Raw genomic sequence first — 19,304 nt, forward strand, 5'->3', positions numbered from 1 at the left:
GGAATGTCCGTCAGAATACCGCTGTTTTCTTGTAGTGTAAACCTAAACCTAGAGATGGCGAAACATGAACCTGCCCGCGGGCCCGACCCGTTTGAACTTGCTGCGGGGCGGGATTTGTTACTAAGATTCAGGTAAGAATTTTTAGCGGGCCTTGCGGGTTGAGCTTGTGCGGGATTGGGCCAGAAGCGGGATGGGCTCGATGTGTACCGCGGGACACGCGGGGATCCGCAAAGACATCGTCACTTTGAGTCTTCAAGCTCTCACCGAAAAATAACCTGAGAAAATGGCGATTAGAAAGCCGATCTCTTATGGCTTCTCCTCTTCTTTGATCCGTCACAAAAACTTTGATCCACGAAAACAACTTCTCCATGTTCATCTTCTCGTTTGATCAATGTAGAGTCTCTTCTCTGTTTCATCTTCTTTCTTTCCTTTTGAGCCACAATTCAAGAGCTATGGGCTTTTTGAAGTTGCTGATGAACATCAATGCATTCAGGTAAGGATAAAGTTTTCGATTACATGTTCTTTTGCTCATTACTGTGATTTAATTTGTAAGGAAAGATAAAAATTTTGGGCCTAACTCTTTATGTCGATTACATGATCTTTAGTGAAAGAAGAACAAGATATTGGGTCTCTTTTGTCTCTTATCAAGCGGCTACACATTGACCAATCGTGTAAGTTGTTCTGTCTCATTGTTGTCTCTTATCAAACAGCTTCTTATCGACAATATATGGGTTATTTTAGTTGTTCTTGTTTGTTGTCATCAAGTCAATGTTTACGTGTAGTTGTTCTTGTTTGTTCTCATCAAGACAAACGTTTAAAATGTTCTTGATTCTTATCGAGAATATATGGAGCCTGTTATGCTCTGTTTTTATACTCTGTTTTCGCTCTGTTCGGTCTTGATATGTTCGGTCTGTTGTTTCTTAATGTTCTGATCGTATAAACTCAAGTGATTTTAGTCATATATTTTCTAAAACTTTTTCGTTATAATGACATGTGATGAGTGGGGGATTGTATTATGATCAAGGAGGAGAATGATATAAGAATGCAAAGGACACTTGCATTCCGATCTATAAGGCAAATGACCTCAGGTTAGTCTCTGTTCTATTTTTTTACTAAGACGTCTCCATTGCTTATGATAAGAGCTGATAGAATTTAGGTACTAGGTCAACATCACCTTCTACAGAGCCTCGTGAGATGGATCAACAAAATGTTTGTGGAGGACCGAAAGGAACATTTGAGAACTATGGTGTAAGTCTCCTGTTTTGATTTATTTTTAAATTAATTGTGAACCTGCGCTAGATATGGATAGCTTTGAAAGTTTGGATATTCCATCAAATCGTTTTTATTTTTTTTTAAACACTACAGGATTTTTTTGCGTTTTGCAAAATTAGTGTTGCTGCGAGTGGAAAGACAACTCTCCAAGGCGGGTCGGTACAACCCAATTGCCATCTCTACCTAAACCCCCCCCTTCCCCCGATACATCACCTCTATTACCCCTATATGTTTAGAGACAATCTCTAGAGGACCAAGTCTAATTTTCTTTATAAATTCATTTATTTTTAATTCGTAAATGAAGACATTTACTGATTTACCCCTGTGTTCTCTAACCTAATCTAATAGACATAACCGCCGACAAGTTTTTTTTTCATTTTCTTCTTTCTCTCTCTCTTTTCTCTGCGACTTTTCTCGTGCTTCATCTTTTCTTTCTCTTTTTCTCTACAATCAAATCAGATCTGCTGTAAGTGATGAAACAACTGTCGAAGGTTATGGAAACAACATCAATGGCGATCCTTCTTCTTCTCGTGCTATTAGATCTGTTCAAAACAGCGATGGCTCAACCTATGCGCTCTAGATCTGTGTTTTTTTTTATATAAAGTGTTGTTGTAAGATTCTGGGTTTTGTATGAGTTCATCAATGGCTTACAACCTATGCGCTCCATAAGTGAATGGATTCTATTTTTTTTGTTATGTATGTTTCCAATTTAGGGTTGTTAAAGAAGATTCTGTGATTTTTATGATTTAGGGTTCTTCTTGTTTTTGTTCTCCCTCTTTAAGGCATTTTTCGTGTTTTTTATTTATTTCATCTTCGGATCTGATTTTAGTAGTACTCAGTATAACTAGTATAATACTGTATATGATGTATACTTAACACATTAGTAGTACGCAATATTACAAATATGACTCACTATAACTAGTAAAACTCAATATAACTAGTATAACTCAGTATATCTAACTCACTAGTAGTACGCAGTATTACAAGTATAACTAGTATAACTCAGTATAACCAGTATAACTTAGTAGAACTTGGTAAAACTACAACTCAGTAGTACTCAGTATAATCAGTATAACTTAGTAGAACTCGGTAAAACTACACCTCAGTAGTACTTAGTATAACTCAGTATAACCAAGTATAATTCAGTATAACTAACATCAGTATTACCAAGTAGAACGAAGTACAACTAAGTAAAACTATACGATACAATGTAATATCCAAAATTTGAAATTTTTAAAATTTCAAATTATTTGAAAATTTTGAAAATTTAAAATTATTAGAAAATAATAATTTTGAAAATAAAAAGGGAAAATCGGATTTCCATATTTCATTAAAGCAATGAGGGTATAGGAGATTTGAGAGGCCATTAAGATATTACTCTGTCACATCTAAGGGCATGGGAGTAGTCGGCTCCCTTCCTCCCCCTGCCGCACACCCCTCCCCCCAAAAATAAAGATCCCCCAAAGGATATATATATATACGGGGGACTTGTGAAAACGACATGTTAAAAGAGGTAAAGTGAGCTCCCAAGTTCTACTTCTTCTTCTTTTCTTTGTAATACTAATATTCTTCTTTTTTCCGTCTATATCTACGATTCTAATTCTTTTCTTCTTTGGATAACTTTTGCTGAATAGATTAGTTATTCTTTTTACTATATAAGAGCTCCTATAACTATTTTTGTAATTTAAGATTGATAAAGTATATATAATGTAAAAGGTATATATATACATATATATTGTAAATTTCCATAGAATCTTGCCTTTTGATAGTGATAACCTTATACTTTTGATTCTAGAAAGAACATTAACTCTACAAATGTAAAAAGATCTTTGTCTTGTCAGTTGTCACTAGTCTCTGTATTTATAGAAAACAAACAAAAAGTGGTGGAGCCAAGGAGTTAATTAGAGTACGTGCATATATAAATACTGGAAGGGATAGAGAGAAAACAGAACACAACATAACGCAAAGGCAGAACAGAAGAACACTTAGGTTTCATAAAACAGAGAGAAGGAGATTTAAGATACTTCTCTTTTCTAGCGTTCACTTATAGAAAAAAAAGAAGAAAGGATGAGTTTGTGGGGAGTGATGGGAGCAGGATGGGGAATGGTCGAAGAAGGTTGGAGAAAAGGGCCTTGGACTGCGGAAGAAGACCGTCTTTTGATCGATTATGTGCGTCTTCACGGTGAAGGCCGATGGAACTCTGTGGCGAAGCTCGCAGGGTTGAAGAGAAATGGCAAAAGCTGTAGGTTAAGATGGGTTAATTACTTAAGACCAGACCTCAAGAGAGGACAAATCACTCCTCATGAAGAAACCATTATCCTTGAGTTACATGCTAAGTGGGGCAACAGGTATTTAATTTAAGTTTTATATGTTTATTTGTGTTTGCTTTATATTTGCATTTAAATGTTATAATTATTTGTGTAGCCTTACTCAAATAAGTAGCTTTGGCCTTTTAATTTTTTTCTATGGTTTATTGTCTAATGATTTTTACAACCTTAGGTGGTCAACAATTGCTCGTAGTTTACCGGGAAGAACAGACAACGAGATCAAGAACTATTGGAGAACCCATTTCAAGAAGAAGACAAAATTTCCAACTAACAATGCGGAGAAGACGAAAAACAGAATCTTGAAGAGGCAACAATTTCAGCAGCTAAGACAGATGGAGTTGCAGCAAGAACAACAGACGCTTCAATTCAACCAAATCGACATGAAAAAGATCATGTCTTTAATAGAAGATGACAATAATAACGATAATAACTTCAGTAGCAGTAGTAGCGGCAGTAGTGGCGAAGGTGGTGCCTTCTATGTTCCTCATCAGATCCCACATTCAACAACAAGTTCTGGTTATGACCCAAATGGTAATGGGTTTTTCCCGGTGCCAATACCTGAGGCTAATGTCAACGAAGATTACACAGTTTGGGATGGTTTATGGAATCTGGATGTGGAAGGACAAGGAAGCTTTGGTGGAGGTGCTTGTGTCCCAAGGAAGCACTGTTTCCCGAACGTGTCTATTCCCTTCTGTTAGCTTGAGCCTTTAAGTGTCTTACCTGCCGGAAAATGTAAGAAAAATAAAACTTGATTGACAAGTTAGGTCGAGTTTGTGTTTGGTATGGTTTTATATTTTCTGATTTTGGGTTTAGCATAAGTTTTTTCTGTTAGCCATTGTGTGTGGATCTTATAAGAAGCTCATTTACGCAACGCCAAGTTAACGAACGAGTGATGTAGTAGAAAGTCTGGACGAATTGTGTGTCAATTGTAGCACAACAAAACTCAATCGAAACGATCAAATAAAAATATTGTTACTTGCAAATTTTTGTCTCCAAAAATATCTTCTAGATGAGACGAACAGAGTAGAGAAGATCATTCTAGTGTGTAAAGAGTCGTTTATGCAGAGACTTAAGATTTATTTTGTTTGTGTGATATTCTATATTAGTAACTAGGCGCGTTTAGGTAAAGTTGGGCACAAGGCAAGTACTTGTCATTTTTTCTGGCTTGTCTCGAGTAGTTTGATTTGGTACTTGTATTTGGCTTGTTCGAATCAACTACTCGGAGAAAATCATAATACTTGCAAGTTCCTTAACTTGCTTTGTTACTTTTTTTTTGAACAAAACTTGCTTTTTTACTTGCAAATCAAAAACAAGTTTATAAAATAGTTGATCGTTTGCAAGTATTTAAAATAAAATTACATGAAACAAGTATTTTTTAATGAGTAACAAGTAATATTTGAGAAGAACAAATATTTCTTAACGAGTATCAAGTACTTTTTGACGAGTAATAAATATTTTTTTACGAGTAACAAGTATTTTTTTGAATAAATAATGACTAACAAGTAATGAAACAAATTGGAAGGCAAGCAATAAAAAATTAATAATATTTGATACTTGACACGAATTTACGAGTAATAACATTTGTTGACTTGCTACCGGACTTGACAACACCAAGTATTTGTTTTTTCAAACGGAGTATATCAGGAAAGGGAATCCTGTAGATAAGGATTACCTTTATGTTTCCATTTATCTTACATTATAGTTATGTTAAAGTTCCTATATTGTCTAGGGCTTAGGCCACGATGGCTTGGTATATATACGTGTGTACATTGTTAAGATCAATACAAGTATTCAGTTTATACTTGCATCACAAGTTTACATGGTATCAGAGCAATAAAAATCCCTGTGACCTAAAAGTCTCTTGTTCAAGTTTTCGAAGCGTTGTTCTCACGTCTGAACAAACGCACAAGTCATGGTCGAGGGAGACGAGTCTTCCACCACCAAAAGTACTACTTCTCAAGCTGAGCAGTATGTCATTAAACCAGGTCCGTACACTCTGTTTGCGTCTGATAACCCCGGAGCCCTGATAACCTCTGTGATGTTCTCGGGTGACAACTATAATGAGTGGTCCACGGAGCTGACTAATGCTCTAAGAGCTAAACGAAAGTTAGGGTTCATTGATGGTACAATGCCTAAACCATTAATAGATGATCCGAACTTTGATCTCTGGTCGTCTGTGAATTCTATGATCGTTGGGTGGATACGTACGTCAATCGAAGCTCGTGTGCGGTCGATGGTCACCTTCATCTCAGATTCTCACAAGTTGTGGGAAAATATAAGAAAACGTTTCTCTGTGGAAAACAAAGTTCGCATTCATTGTCTAAAAGAACAACTTGCTGCGTGTAAGCAAGATGGTCAGTCTGTCATGGATTATTTCGGCCGATTAGCCAAGTTATGGGAAGAGTTGGATACCTTCAAGCCACTTCCGGCGTGTAGTTGCAGTGCTGCTGCTCAGTATGAACAAGAACGTGAAGAAGAAAAGGTTCATCAATTTGTCATGGGTTTGGATGAATCTTGTTTTGGAGTTGTTTGTCAAAGTATTATTGCATCGGATTCTCCTATTGATCTTGGTGAAGCTTATGCTAAGATAGTACGGGAGGAGCAACGTCTTACCTCAACTAAGGAACGCGAAGCTCACACCAATGCTGTCGGGTTCGTCGCTAAGAAAGAGCAATCTGAGCTTACTGGACAGTCTCGTCACATTCCAAATTGTGCTCATTGTGGTCGACGAGGACATGACAAAGCAAATTGCTGGCAGTTGGTCGGGTTTCCATATTGGTGGGAAGAAACACCACCAACTCGAGGTGACAGTAGAGGAGGACGAGGAGGCCGTGGGCGTGGGGGAGCTAATTCGGATCGTAACAGAAAGAACGGCGTCAGAGCTAACAACGCTCATGCTACCTCGTCAAACTCATCTTCGTTTCCTTCATTCACCGAGGATCAATGGAAAGCTTTAACTCAGATGGTTAATGAGAATGCAAAGACATCTGACAAGTTAATTGGTAAGAAATATGGTGATCTCATCTTGGATACATGGGCTTCTCACCACATGACGGGAGAACTCTCGTTTCTCAAGGATATTATCAGTATTCCACCGTGTCCAGTGGGGTTTACAGATGGGAACAAGGCCTATGCGACCCACACTGGCGTGTTTCAGTTATCCAATAACATTACTCTGTCGAATGTGTTATTTGTTCCAAACTTAAACTGTTCTCTCATCTCAGTCTCCAAAATCCTACGTCAGACAAACTGTTTTGCTCTTCTAACAGATACGTTGTGTGTCTTACAGGATCGTTTCACGAGGACGCTGATTGGAGCAGGTGAAGAGAGAGGTGGGGTTTATTTCCTCAAGGATGTTATGGCTGCACGTGTTCAGGTCGCTGATAAGTCTCACAAGTCGGCTGATCAGTTTTTATAGCACCAACGGCTAGGACATCCCTCGTTTTCAGTGTTGACATTTTTACCTATGTTTTTAAATAAACCTGCTACTCAAAGTCCTTGTGACATTTCTTTTGAGGCTAAGCAGACTATAGAAGTGTTTTATGAGAGTTTAAATAAAACTAAGGAGTGTTTTCAGTTAATTCATTGTGATGTTTGGGGACCTTATCGCACTCGATCATCGTCTAGAGGAGTATACTTCTTAACTATTGTTGATGATTACTCCAGATCAGTATGGACCTATCTTCTTCTAGAAAAATCTGAGGTCCGTACAGTCATTCAAAACTTCTGCCAAATGATTACAAAACAGTTCTCTAAAGATGTCAAGACTGTTCGTAGTGACAACGGTACAGAATTTATGTGTCTGAGTCAGTTCTTTCGTGAGAATGGGATCATCAATCAAACCTCATGTGTTGCCACCCCTCAGCAGAATGGTCGTGTAGAAAGAAAACATCGTCATATTCTCAATGTCGCTAGGTCGTTGTTGTTTCAAAGTAACTTGCCAATCAAGTTTTGGGGAGAAGCCATCATGACTGTAACACATTTGATAAATTGCACGCCGTCTGCAGTCCTTCAACATCGCTCTCCTCATGAACTCTTGTATAACGAAAAGCCCAGTTACTCCCAGCTCTGAGTCTTTGGGAGCTTATGTTTTGTTCACCATAGGAGTCGTGATAAAGATAAATTTGGTAAACGAAGTCGACGATGTGTGTTTCTTGGCTATCCACACGCTCAAAAAGGTTGGAAGGTATTTGACCTAAGTACAGAGGAGTTCTTTATCTCTAGAGATGTGGTATTTCAAGAAAATGAGTTCCCATTCTCAGCTCAACCTCGTGACTTGTCCATCACACAACCCGCTCTTGCACAATTCGACGACGATTTGGAAATCACAGGCCCTGTGTCTTCCGACGACAGGGGGAGTTCATCTCAGCCTGCAGTCTCTCCATCAGACACTGCCATCTCTACTGAACCCACAGCTCACAGTGATCTGCAACCTGTCTTGAATCCAGAAAACGTGTCTACCACTATATCGGACAATTCCGTACCTACTGTGACTCCTACGACTGCACCTCCATTTTTAAATCCTCCATCTCTGCCATATACTGTCGAAGTTACTGATGAAGTACTAGGCAGAGGTCAGCGGTCACGATTGCCTTCAGTCAAACTCAGAGACTATGTTACTTATAATGCAGCTCGTCTTGAAGATCCCACTCTCACTCTCTCCTGCTCTGCATCTTCGTCGTCTGAAACAATCCATGGTAACTGTCTCTATCCTCTGACTGATTATATCACTGATGAAAAGTTTTCACCTTCACATCAGGCCTTTCTTGCGGCGGTTACGGTTGCAGTCGAGCCAAAATACTACTCACAAGCTGCTAAAGATAAAATTTGGCGTGGTTCTATGAAAAACGAGATCCTAGCACATGAAGAGAATGGTACTTGGGATATCGTCTCGCTTCCGCCTGGTAAAACAGTGATTGGTTCTCGTTGGATATATAAGTACAAGTTTAACGCTGTTGGAACTGTTGAGCGTCCTAAGTCACGTCTGGTTGCTATGGGCAACAACCAAGTCGAGGGCGATGACTTTTCTGAAACGTTTGCCCCTGCTGTTAAAATGGCTACTGTTTGTGGTCTTCTTGGTCTTGTCGCTGCAAAAGGTTGGGAAATTCATCAAATGGACGTACATAACGCTTTTTTTCATGGTGATCTCAATGAAGAAGTCTACATGCGCCTACCACCTGGTTTCACACACCCTGATCCTACCAAGGTGTGTCGTCTTCGTAAGTCTTTATATGGTCTTCGTCAAGCACCGCGTTGCTGGAACGAGAAACTCACGAAGTCTTTGATTGAATACGGCTTTGAGCAATCATACGAAGACTATTCCTTGTTTATGTACACAGGATCTCAGGAACTTAGGGTACTTATTTATGTCGATGACCTGGTTCTTGCAAGCAATGATCTTGTTCTTCTTACCAAGTTCAAGTCTTACTTGGGAAAGTGTTTTAAAATGAAGGACCTCGGCAGGCTCAAATACTTTCTCGGCATTGAGGTAGCTCGTTCAGAGGAAGACATATTTATTTCTCAAAGAAAATATGCGTTAGATATCATCTCCGATACTGGACTTCTTGGGTGCAAGCCAATGACAATCCCGCTTGAACAATACCATAATTTGGCGTCTGATCAGAGTCCTCTCCTATCTGATCCAAAGAAATATCGTCGTTTAGTTGGTCGCTTAGTGTACTTGTCTGTTACTCGACCAGAGTTATGTTACACTATTCATCTTCTGTTTCAGTTTATGCAAAAGCCAAGAGAGTCTCACTGGTCCGCTGCTCTCCGTGTTGTTCGTTTTCTTAAGGGCTGTCCAGGTCAGGGAATCATTTTATGCTCTAACAGTGACCTACAGGTTTCCGTTTACGTTGACGCAGATTAGAGTACTTGTCCAAAGTCTCGGAGGTCGTTGAGTGCTTTTGTTGTTTTTCTTGGAGGATCGCCTATTCAGTGGAAGACTAAGAAACAAGGCACGGTTTCAATGTCGTCCGCAGAAGCAGAATACAGAGCAATGGTGTTAGCAACCAAAGAGATCAAGTGGATTATTCCATTGATGGCAGATATCGGTCTTAAAGTGAAAACTCCAGTTGCGCTTCATTGTGATAGTAAAGCTGCCATTCATATAGCTGCTAATCCGGTCTTCCATGAACGCACTAAACACATCGAACGGGACTGTCACTGCGTTCGGGATGCTGTTAAAGCTGGTCTTATCTCTACCATTCATGTCAGTACGAAGGATCAAATCGCAGATATTTTAACTAAGGCATTGGGTTGGCCGCAGTTTAAAGCTCTTTCTTCCAAGTTGGGTGTTCAAGATCTTCACTCTCCAACTTGAGGGGGAGTATTAGGAAAGGGAATCCTGTAGATGAGGATTACCTTTATGTTTTCATTTATCTTACATTATAGTTATGTTAAAGTTCCTATATTGTCTAGGGCTTAGGCTACGACGGCTTGGTATATATACGTGTGTACATTGTTAAGATGATCATGCCAGCCTTTAGTAGTGATTCGGTACACGTCAATATTGTTTTGACCAACCAAAGTAGCAAGTAGAAGTAGCTAATACTGGAAGAGACATTGACATGTCATACTTTTTATCAAGAAGTCGCTTTGAAAACGTTTACGGTTAATTAGTAGCCTAAACGGGCTTTTACTATACGTGGCCATTAATATCTGAAAGACCACAAATACAAATCGAATATTGGCGTCCCCGTTTTATACACAGAGTGGGCCATATTTGATGGCAGATTAGTTCTGGGCCTTCAGGCCCCTAAAAAAATTTAACAATTACTCTTTTTTAAATCATCTATACTAAGTGTGGGATATATATTTTTAATAGGAAAAATTTGGAAAAATGCCATCAAATGAGATTATATTTTTAAAACTACACCATATCTTTAATTTTTTGAAAACTACGCTTATTTATAAGTGAAGTGACTAAATTAACCTTATTGAGAGTAGAAAATTTCAACAGTTAAATAAAAAAATTAATAGAAATAAAAAAATGATTGATTTGTTTTATTTTAAACTATACAAGAAAATCGGAAATTTAGTATGATTTGTTTAGAACTTCTGGTTTTCGTAACTATCGAATCAGTGTAGTTCTTTTTTCTTTTGTGTCTGAAGAGGAAGACGTGCCAACATAATTTTGGAGTTTGATGTTTTTTTGTTATAAACTTTAGACTCTTAGATACATTTGATAATCACCACAGTTTTCTTATTTCATCAAAAGTTAGGGCCATATCGTAACAATAGCTTCATGTGCTTTGGAAATTAAGAGATTGCCTTCTATCTCCAGTTGATATATCAGTAGTTGTTAAAAGAACGAATGTGGTGTCAAAAAAATAGTCAAACTCTGACTCTATTTCTCTCTAAGATCATGGCGAAATGCAAAGATATCAATAGTAGTTTCTCAGATAGAATAGTTCTTCACTCTGCTTCTTTGACAACTTTGGCTTTTCTTAATATAACACGAGTATACATAATTTGGAATACATATAGCAAATAACATATCTTTTAATTTCTCGGCTAGGTTTTCTTATACCCAACTCTCCTAAAGTTCATGATTAAACAACATGTTTTATAGTTCAAAAACACTTAATAACAAATACGATAATAGGGTTTTACGAATACTCTTTATATAAGATTGTGTTTTACAGTTTTATAGTTATCCGTATATATTTTGAATATATTCTAATTTGCTAAATTTTTTATATATTCAGTAAAATTATCTCAAATAACAATCTCGAGTTTTTCACTATTAAAATGTTTTGAATTTAAAATTCAAAAGGGCCAAATAGTCTTATAAGACATAAATAAGTGTAGTTTTCAAAATAATATTAAAACAGTATATTTTTCAAATTTGCAAACTTAAATAGGGTAGTTTACAAACTATCCCTTCTTAATATATATTCTTAATAATTTTATTTTAATATTATATATATATTTATGCTAATGTATTTAATTAGATATAAATACTATTTTTGTGTATTTTCTGTCTTTTTAACCAAATCTCAATTGTTTGTTATCTTTTTCTTATTGTTTATACATATTATTCTATCTGGAAATTAAATCCCAATTTAAAAAACATTAAATTAAACTCTGAACAAAATTTACATTGTATCACAAATAGTTAATTCTAACTTAGTTAAAGATCTTCCTTCCGGAATAAGATATTTTTAAGGTTCAACATTCACAACTTTTCCAATAATATCTAAAATACAAAACATTAGAAAGAAGAAATCGTGAAAAACATAACATAAATATGAAATATCAATAAAAAAATATGATATAGAAATTTCACCGACTAAAAATTCATTTTCATATTGACGTCCCAGTATTTCTTTAAATTTCTTGAAAAATTTATTTGTTAACTCTTTTAGAAAATCATCGCAAAGTAAGATTTTGGTTGTTCTATATAAATATATCTTAAAAAGCATAGGGGTCTATATTTTATGGTATAATCACTGAAAGTGAAACTATGCATAATAAAAGAACCCCCTTGAGATAACTTAGATCCAAAATTACCAATATACAAGTCGCCAAAAGAACATTTATCAACAGAAGCATGAGTCATAGTTCCCTACAAATTAAATTTCAAAAATAAGTGACTAACACCAAATCATACAATTAATGCGAATCAATAATGAAAGAAATTAATATATTTACAATGGTATCAACCAACACCAATTCAGTTGAAACAAATTTTGATTTTTTCATGATTCTAAAGTATCAACACCTTTATTCTAATTTTATACAATCTTTAGTCGAGTCAATATCTCTAATAAAAAAAAGTGAAACGGGCTTCTTTTTCAAAAAGACAACATTTGAAAATGTTTCATATTATTTAAAGATAAAGTTTTGTAAGTTTTGTGTGTATTTCCCATAAAACGTATGATGAAACGATCATAGCATAGAGTCAGCGAATTATTATAATATATTATTAAGATGGATACTAAGATAAAGTCAGAATCATAATTCTCTGTATTAGCATTTACATACTACTCAAACTATAATACAACACAGACTAAGATACATATAACTTACATATTATCTATACTATCACTAAACTATAAAGTATAATAAAAGAAATATTATATTCCACATCCTCCAATAACAAATATGATTTAAAATGATCCAGTAACAAATATGTTTTTAAAACAGAATAATAAGAATTGGTCATAACTCGTCAAAGTTACATAGTTTATTAAAAAAAATATGTATCTAATTACAAAGCTTGAAATAGTTATATTATTTAAATTAATAAATTAGTGACTCAACTAAAAACTAATAATAAATTAATGACTTAGCTAGAACCTAATAACAACATGACAAATTAGCAAAAGTAATTAAAATCATGGAGAACATGACAAATAAGCAAAATCAAAATAATTATATATCTTGTCACAAAGTTTATAGTTAATTTAATTTAATTTAATATATTAATGACTCATCTAAAAACTAATAAAAATGACTAGGCTAAAAGCTAATAAAAGTACGACAAATAAGCAAAATTAACTAAAATCATGGAAAACATAGCAAATAAGCAAAATAAAAATAATTATATATCTAGTTACAAATTTTATAGTTAAATTATGTAAATTAATAAATTATTGACTCGGCTAAAAAAACTATTAATAAATTAATGAATCAGCTAAAACCTAATTAAAACATGACAAATGAGAAAAATTACCTAAAATCATGGAAAACATGACAAATAAGCAAAACCACTTCATAAATAATAGTATAGATATATAAAAGAGTATTTGCAGTGTATATACAAAAATAAGTGCAAAATTTGCATTTCTGGAAAAATGACTTTTTCGATGACCTGTTGTTTTTAAAAAAATGGCATTTCTATCCCTACAGTTACTATAACTAAACCTATAACATATACATTATTCTAAACTCGTACACCCCCTACATCACGTGTAATTATACTTGTGCAGAGAATTTTTTTCTTTTTTTTCACTAAAATCAGAGATACTATTTTTTCTCTCCTCAACAATTCCATCGCTTATCTCTACCAAATTTTTTAGACTTCTCCACTATAAACTGTATTTCAAAGTGATTGAACTCTGTAGTGATTCCGATTACTCTATATCTAATCAACTCTCAGCCTTCTGCATATTCCTCTCCCAACTCTCCACGACGGCCTCTCAACGCCACCCATGGATGGCAATCATAGATCAGAGCTCATTTGCCAGACCTGATCGCTTCAAGTTACACTCCTTCATCTGTGTCTTGCTCCGTCGTGGCCGTTGCCATCAGCTAGCCCAAACCAAGCCGTGGACCTGATTTGTCTTCCTTGTTCATCTCCGTCGTTGACTAAAAACGGAGCCACCACGAACGTCTCTGCCTCAAGCTTCTTCTTCTCCACTGGAAATCTTTGTGTCTGTCTCGGGCCACCAGACCATCTACGTCGTCTTACTATGCCGACGTCGTCATGCTCGGATTCAAGACTCGTCGATGTTCTCATCTTCGCGGTCTCTGTCTCGTTACGGAAGAGATGAAGCAACAATGGCGATTTCTTATGTTTTGCAACACAAGCCCTCCAACCTTTGAGTATTTTCGCTTTGGCCCCAATTTTTCCAAGTGTATAAATAGCTTCACGAATCGGCTCTAGACTTTAAGATTCTACATTTCAACTCCTTTAAGAATTGCCCGAACGTTCTTCAGAGTCTTAGATGTTTTTAACTCGACCCCAAACTTTCTAATTTGCAGAATTAACACCTTAGTTTCGCCCCAAACTTTTCGATTGTGCAACTTAGACACTCGTATATGCAAATGTATATGCAGATGTAACATAGCTGGTTACTAGGCTCTACCTGACTGTTTTGTTACAATTAGCTGGTTACGGAAACGAACATATACAATGTTACAAACTTACAATTCAAGTTACAATATCGAGATAATGAGTCTATATTACCGGCTAAATATAACAAAAAACACAAGTAAAATCTTAACCGGTTATTTCACAAATTACATTATTAATAGAATATATTACCGGCTAACTATAAAAATGTCGAGATAATTAATATATAATACCGGCTAACTATAGCAAGAAAAGTCAAGTAAAATCTTAACCGGCTAAACAACCATTTTAAGTATATGTATTGTGATTTGTTAATGAGTAAATTCTATGTTTAGCAGAATATGTAAATCTAATCATATGTCTTGTGATTTATTAGAGAGTTAATTTTTTATCCAAATTGATAAAAAATAACAACCATCAACTGATCAAATAGCCGTTAAAAATAAATTAAATACCAGCTAAAATGTAAAGTATCTGGATAAATCAGAATATAATAATGCTAATTTATAAATGATATGTATAAGCTATATGTATAACCTGTAATTTTAAATCTGATTATCAGCTAACATATAAAATATCCAGATAAATCATAATATAAAACATGCTAATTTATACAGAATCTAAAAAATTTACACCATAACCAGCTTACATATCAACAACATAAGTTAAACTTACATTGTTTCGAAAAGAAAAGGGTTAAGGTAACATTATCCAAAATAAAATCAAGAAAAACAAATACAAAAATATATTTTTTTAGCCGGCTAAACACTATATATATATATATATCTTTTTTTTTTCTAGACAAGAGTCATGAAATGAAATCTAGTGAACTACAAGACATAAGGCTATAACTGGTGACCATTAAAATATAAATATGAACGAGTAGAAAAAAATAAGTAGGAACAAAACAAAAGGAATGAAAAAGAATATTTATTACTTTTGTTCCATATCAATTTTGATAAAAACTGTATTTGTTCTATAGTTCCTTAAAAATTAAGGAATGATAAAGAATCATACGCAACAAATGTTCTTCGTAAATGGTGTAATTGTTAAGGAATGAGTAGGAATTTATTATTCCCCTTAGTGTCCTATGTCACCATTTAGATCCATAGATTTCTTTACCTCTTTGTACGAGCAAACAAGCTCAACTTTCTTTACTCCGTTGAGTATTGTCTTTATGGTTCCAAAAAGGCTTTCTTCACTCAAATCACACACACGACACCGTATTAGGAGACTGGGTTTCACAAAAGCCACAAAAGGAAGACGAAGATGAGAACCTTGCATATTTGACTCGCTCCAATCTGGCTCGCCTAAATCGACTCTTTGGTCACTGTTCACCTCCGGTTACAGAAGCCCAATTACTCCTCCACACGAACCATCGCCGCCGCTAACTCATGTTTCTAAAGCCTTGCAAAGTTGGCCACCACCAGCATAGTATCTTTAATCTTCTGTTGGTGTACCGCCGCTGGGCCAGAGCTCAGTTCCCGTTTATTACCGTTCTACCATGAATCACATCTTGTATCTCTTGCTTCGAATCGGAGCTCCAAACGGATCCTTTTATTAGATATCTATTAAACAAAACTTGCTCTTTATTCTCTCCGTGGTATCCTTCTCTCTCTCAACACGGATGAATTTCAAATTAAAGAGTGAAGTAGTATAGGAAGAACATTGTAATCTCCAAAAGATATCGTGGTTTAATGCTCCCTCATTGGTCGATTTTTATGGTTATTTTTAGATATGCGCCTCCTATACATATACTTACGATGTTTATATATAAGCTCATGATTACATGTATGTAATCATTACCAAACTTTTCAGCTTCATACGTAAACCAAAGAGAGAGAGTAGGGACTCCACGGTCTTTTTGCAGTACTTGGAGCTGGGTCTAGCGTTTGGGCCAACATTTTTTCCATGCATGCAAATTTCCTAATCTTTTACTATTTTGTGTGCAAATTGCTCTATATAAATCACAGTTTACTCTTTCCTGGTACCTCTACGTCGCCTGCCACGTCAGAAAGTCGGCTTCCGTAGGCGTGTCCAGGTAAGTAAAACACGCAGTTTCATTTATTCTGTGTGTAATGGGCTTCATTCATGTTTTGTGGGGTTTGGGCTGTGAATTTTGAAGCTGTATCCGACCCGATAGAGAAACGAAGGCCGTCTCTCATCTTCCTGCAATGGCGGCCCGATGCCGTTTGCGCTTCTTCTCACCATCTGAAACAGTCTGAGTAAAGGCTTCGTGTTTATTCACATTGATTAACTCCCACACTACGTCGTCTTCAAAGCTTTGTTTGGATCTGAGAGCCAGTGTGTTTCAGTATAAATATGTGTGAATTATACATGTGTTAAGTAAATTACATCTGAGGTGAGAGAGAAGTGAAAAGTTAGGTTAAAGCTTCGCGGAGCGCGACGAAGTATCTGGTCACAAGGTATGTGCTTTGCTGGGAATCTTTCTTTCTATCGAATTAGGGTTCATATTAGAGTTTATCTTCCGCATTGTTTCCTTGCTTTGTTATCTTGATTTCAAATTATATCATGGAAACCTATTGGTCATTGATTCCAATACGAATTTTAATCGAAAGAAGTTTTCTTTTTTTTTTTATCTGGTTTCAGCTTTGTATACGTCAAAAGGTGATACCTTTGATTCTTAATTTCGATTGGCATTGTGGTTTCTTTTGTTTGGTTCTGTACTGTGCGTGTGTGTGTGCGTGATGGGTTTGATACTTTGATACATAATGAATGAGAGAGATAAAATCATTTCTTTGTGTCTATAGACTTGAAGATGCCTCACTACGATGATCGATACATTAACAATGATCGATATGGCGGTGCGCGTCTCTATGTTGGCCACCTCTCCTCTCGAACAAGGGAACACGATCTTGAACACCTCTTCAGCAAATATGGAAGGTAATTTTTCCTCTGTTTACAGTTCTTCTATGTTTGAACTTAGTTAGCTTCTGTGGTTTTGTTTTGAATATGCATCTATGTTTCAGCTTGTAGCAGCCTTTCTGGACTAAACCTAAACAAGGGATGATTTACATTTGATATGTGTATACCGTCACTGTTACGAAAATCGTCTGGATTCATGCCTTTTCATGGTTTCACTGGGTTGAATATAATTTAGTTCAGCTGTTTCACGAAGTGGTGAATTAAAACGATTTTCATACGGGACGTTAAGTGTTTTTGTGTTTATTAATAGAAGAAAACAGCAAGTAAAATGCTTTAGTACTGACATTGTTTGTCGTTTTTTAAGTTTTGCATGTTTACATTAATCTTCATTAGTGGTGTATAACAGGTACATGCATATGTAATGCGATCCTAGGACTCTTCTCTGGATGGTTTTGGATAGATCCTTGCATAAACGAATCAAAGACTCAAGTTTATCAAGGCTGTGGATCGAGTAGTGACACAAGAGGCTGCGGAAAGGCTTCTTGATACTCCTAGGCTTAGATTGGATATGACACACCTTTCTAAAGCCCTTGGGCGTTGGATATTACACACCAACAGACTGGATATTACACACCAGACACTCTCTTAACTCGTGAAAGCAAAGGGAGAAGAAAACACAAAGGTTTTAAGTGAAAGAAGACTTGATTATGACTAGGGTTGTCATCACACACATATATATAGTGAAAGGCTTGGAACAGGCTCCAAGCACTTAAAAACTAAAGGAACACGCTCCTTTAATAATGTAGAAACAAAGACATAACTTAGATAAAGTTTTCGAAAATAAAAGACATAAGTACTTAGAATTAAAAGATAACATAAGGTTCTTCATGTGGTTTGGTCCGAGAGTATCAACTAGGTGATGTGTTAGCAAGACTATGGCCTCGTTAGAAACCTATCATTGCAAAACCCAGTGGGACAAAAACAATGATAGGAAAAGAGCACACATAGCTTACTAGCCTAGATGATACTCAGCTTGATGGTAAGATGACTTGAATGGTAATGAGTGTGTCTTGAAGTATCAAGCTTCCTCCAAGACATTCTTCTTGCTCCAAAGACTTCCTGATTAGTCCTCCAATAGCTTCTTTGAGTTTCCTGGTTTTGGCTCGAGTTATGGGACCATTAGGAATGGTTAAGACATCATCTTCTTCAGCTGGTTCATCTCTAAGCTCTCCATCTCTATCTCCATCAGCTGGCTGGTCCATGATCATATCAATATGCGTATTTGTAGACTGATATAACATTGTTTCTTATTTTCGTGAACAGAAATATGGAATAAGTAAACTTGTGGAAGGTCAACAAATTGAGAGGCCAATGGGGGTGTAAGTAGCAGCGAGGAATCTTCTTATCCAGAGAAGAAGCTGGAATAAGTAAACTTGTTGAAGGTCAACAAATTGAGAGGCCAATGGGGTGTAAGTAGCAGCGAGGAATCTTCGTATCCAGAGAAGAAGCGTTATTTATTTATGAATAAGAAGGAAGAAAGAGAACAGAAGAGTTAGGTCTTTGAGCTGAAGTACTGTTTCTCAATTTACAGATTGATGGCTCGGGTTATATGATTTAGAGAACCTTGGGTCATGGTTTTCTTAAAAAATATATGTTCTTTGATTTTATTTGGTTTGTAATGTGTTCTCATGAGCTGGTTTGAAAACCAACATTATTTTTTTTTTTGGTATTTTTTACTCAAATCACTTTTATTATAAAATAGTTTGGGTTAATTAAAAGATAACACGTTTAAACTATCCAATTCAATGGAACATGGAGGTCATTCATGATCTGATTGAACACTCTGATATACCCCTCATTCAGAAAGTTTATTTACCCTAGCATCCAGCCCATGATGGCATTATTTGGCCTTATACGTCAGATGGGAATTATTTTGTCAAGTCTGGCTATAATTATATAACTACAACTCAAGATGCAGAGATTGTACCCCCACCACTTGCTTCTTTTCCTGCCTTAAC

The 19,304-nt window shown here is 36.0% G+C and overlaps 1 protein-coding gene across 1 annotated transcript; it reads left to right on the forward strand.

The window, feature by feature from the left end:
• The first annotated feature begins 3,239 nt into the window (after positions 1 to 3,239).
• LOC106304419 (myb-related protein 305) lies at positions 3,240 to 4,568 on the forward strand. Its single transcript, XM_013740829.1, has 2 exons — positions 3,240 to 3,620; positions 3,772 to 4,568. Exons 1-2 carry the CDS (start codon positions 3,340 to 3,342, stop codon positions 4,295 to 4,297), a joined length of 807 nt encoding a protein of 268 aa, XP_013596283.1. The 5' UTR covers positions 3,240 to 3,339; the 3' UTR covers positions 4,298 to 4,568.
• Positions 4,569 to 19,304: the final 14,736 nt, after the last annotated feature.

Source organism: Brassica oleracea, chromosome C7 (genome assembly GCF_000695525.1).
Source record: "Brassica oleracea var. oleracea cultivar TO1000 chromosome C7, BOL, whole genome shotgun sequence".
Classification (NCBI taxonomy): domain Eukaryota; kingdom Viridiplantae; phylum Streptophyta; class Magnoliopsida; order Brassicales; family Brassicaceae; genus Brassica; species Brassica oleracea.

Bases quoted from the DNA above. Each gene is read 5' to 3' on its own strand.
- LOC106304419 (XM_013740829.1), top strand. From the start codon at position 3,340: ATGAGTTTGTGGGGAGTGATGGGAGCAGGATGGGGAATGGTCGAAGAA. The intron at 3,621-3,771 runs GTATTTAATTTA...TTACAACCTTAG, and splicing joins CATGCTAAGTGGGGCAACAG to GTGGTCAACAATTGCTCGTA.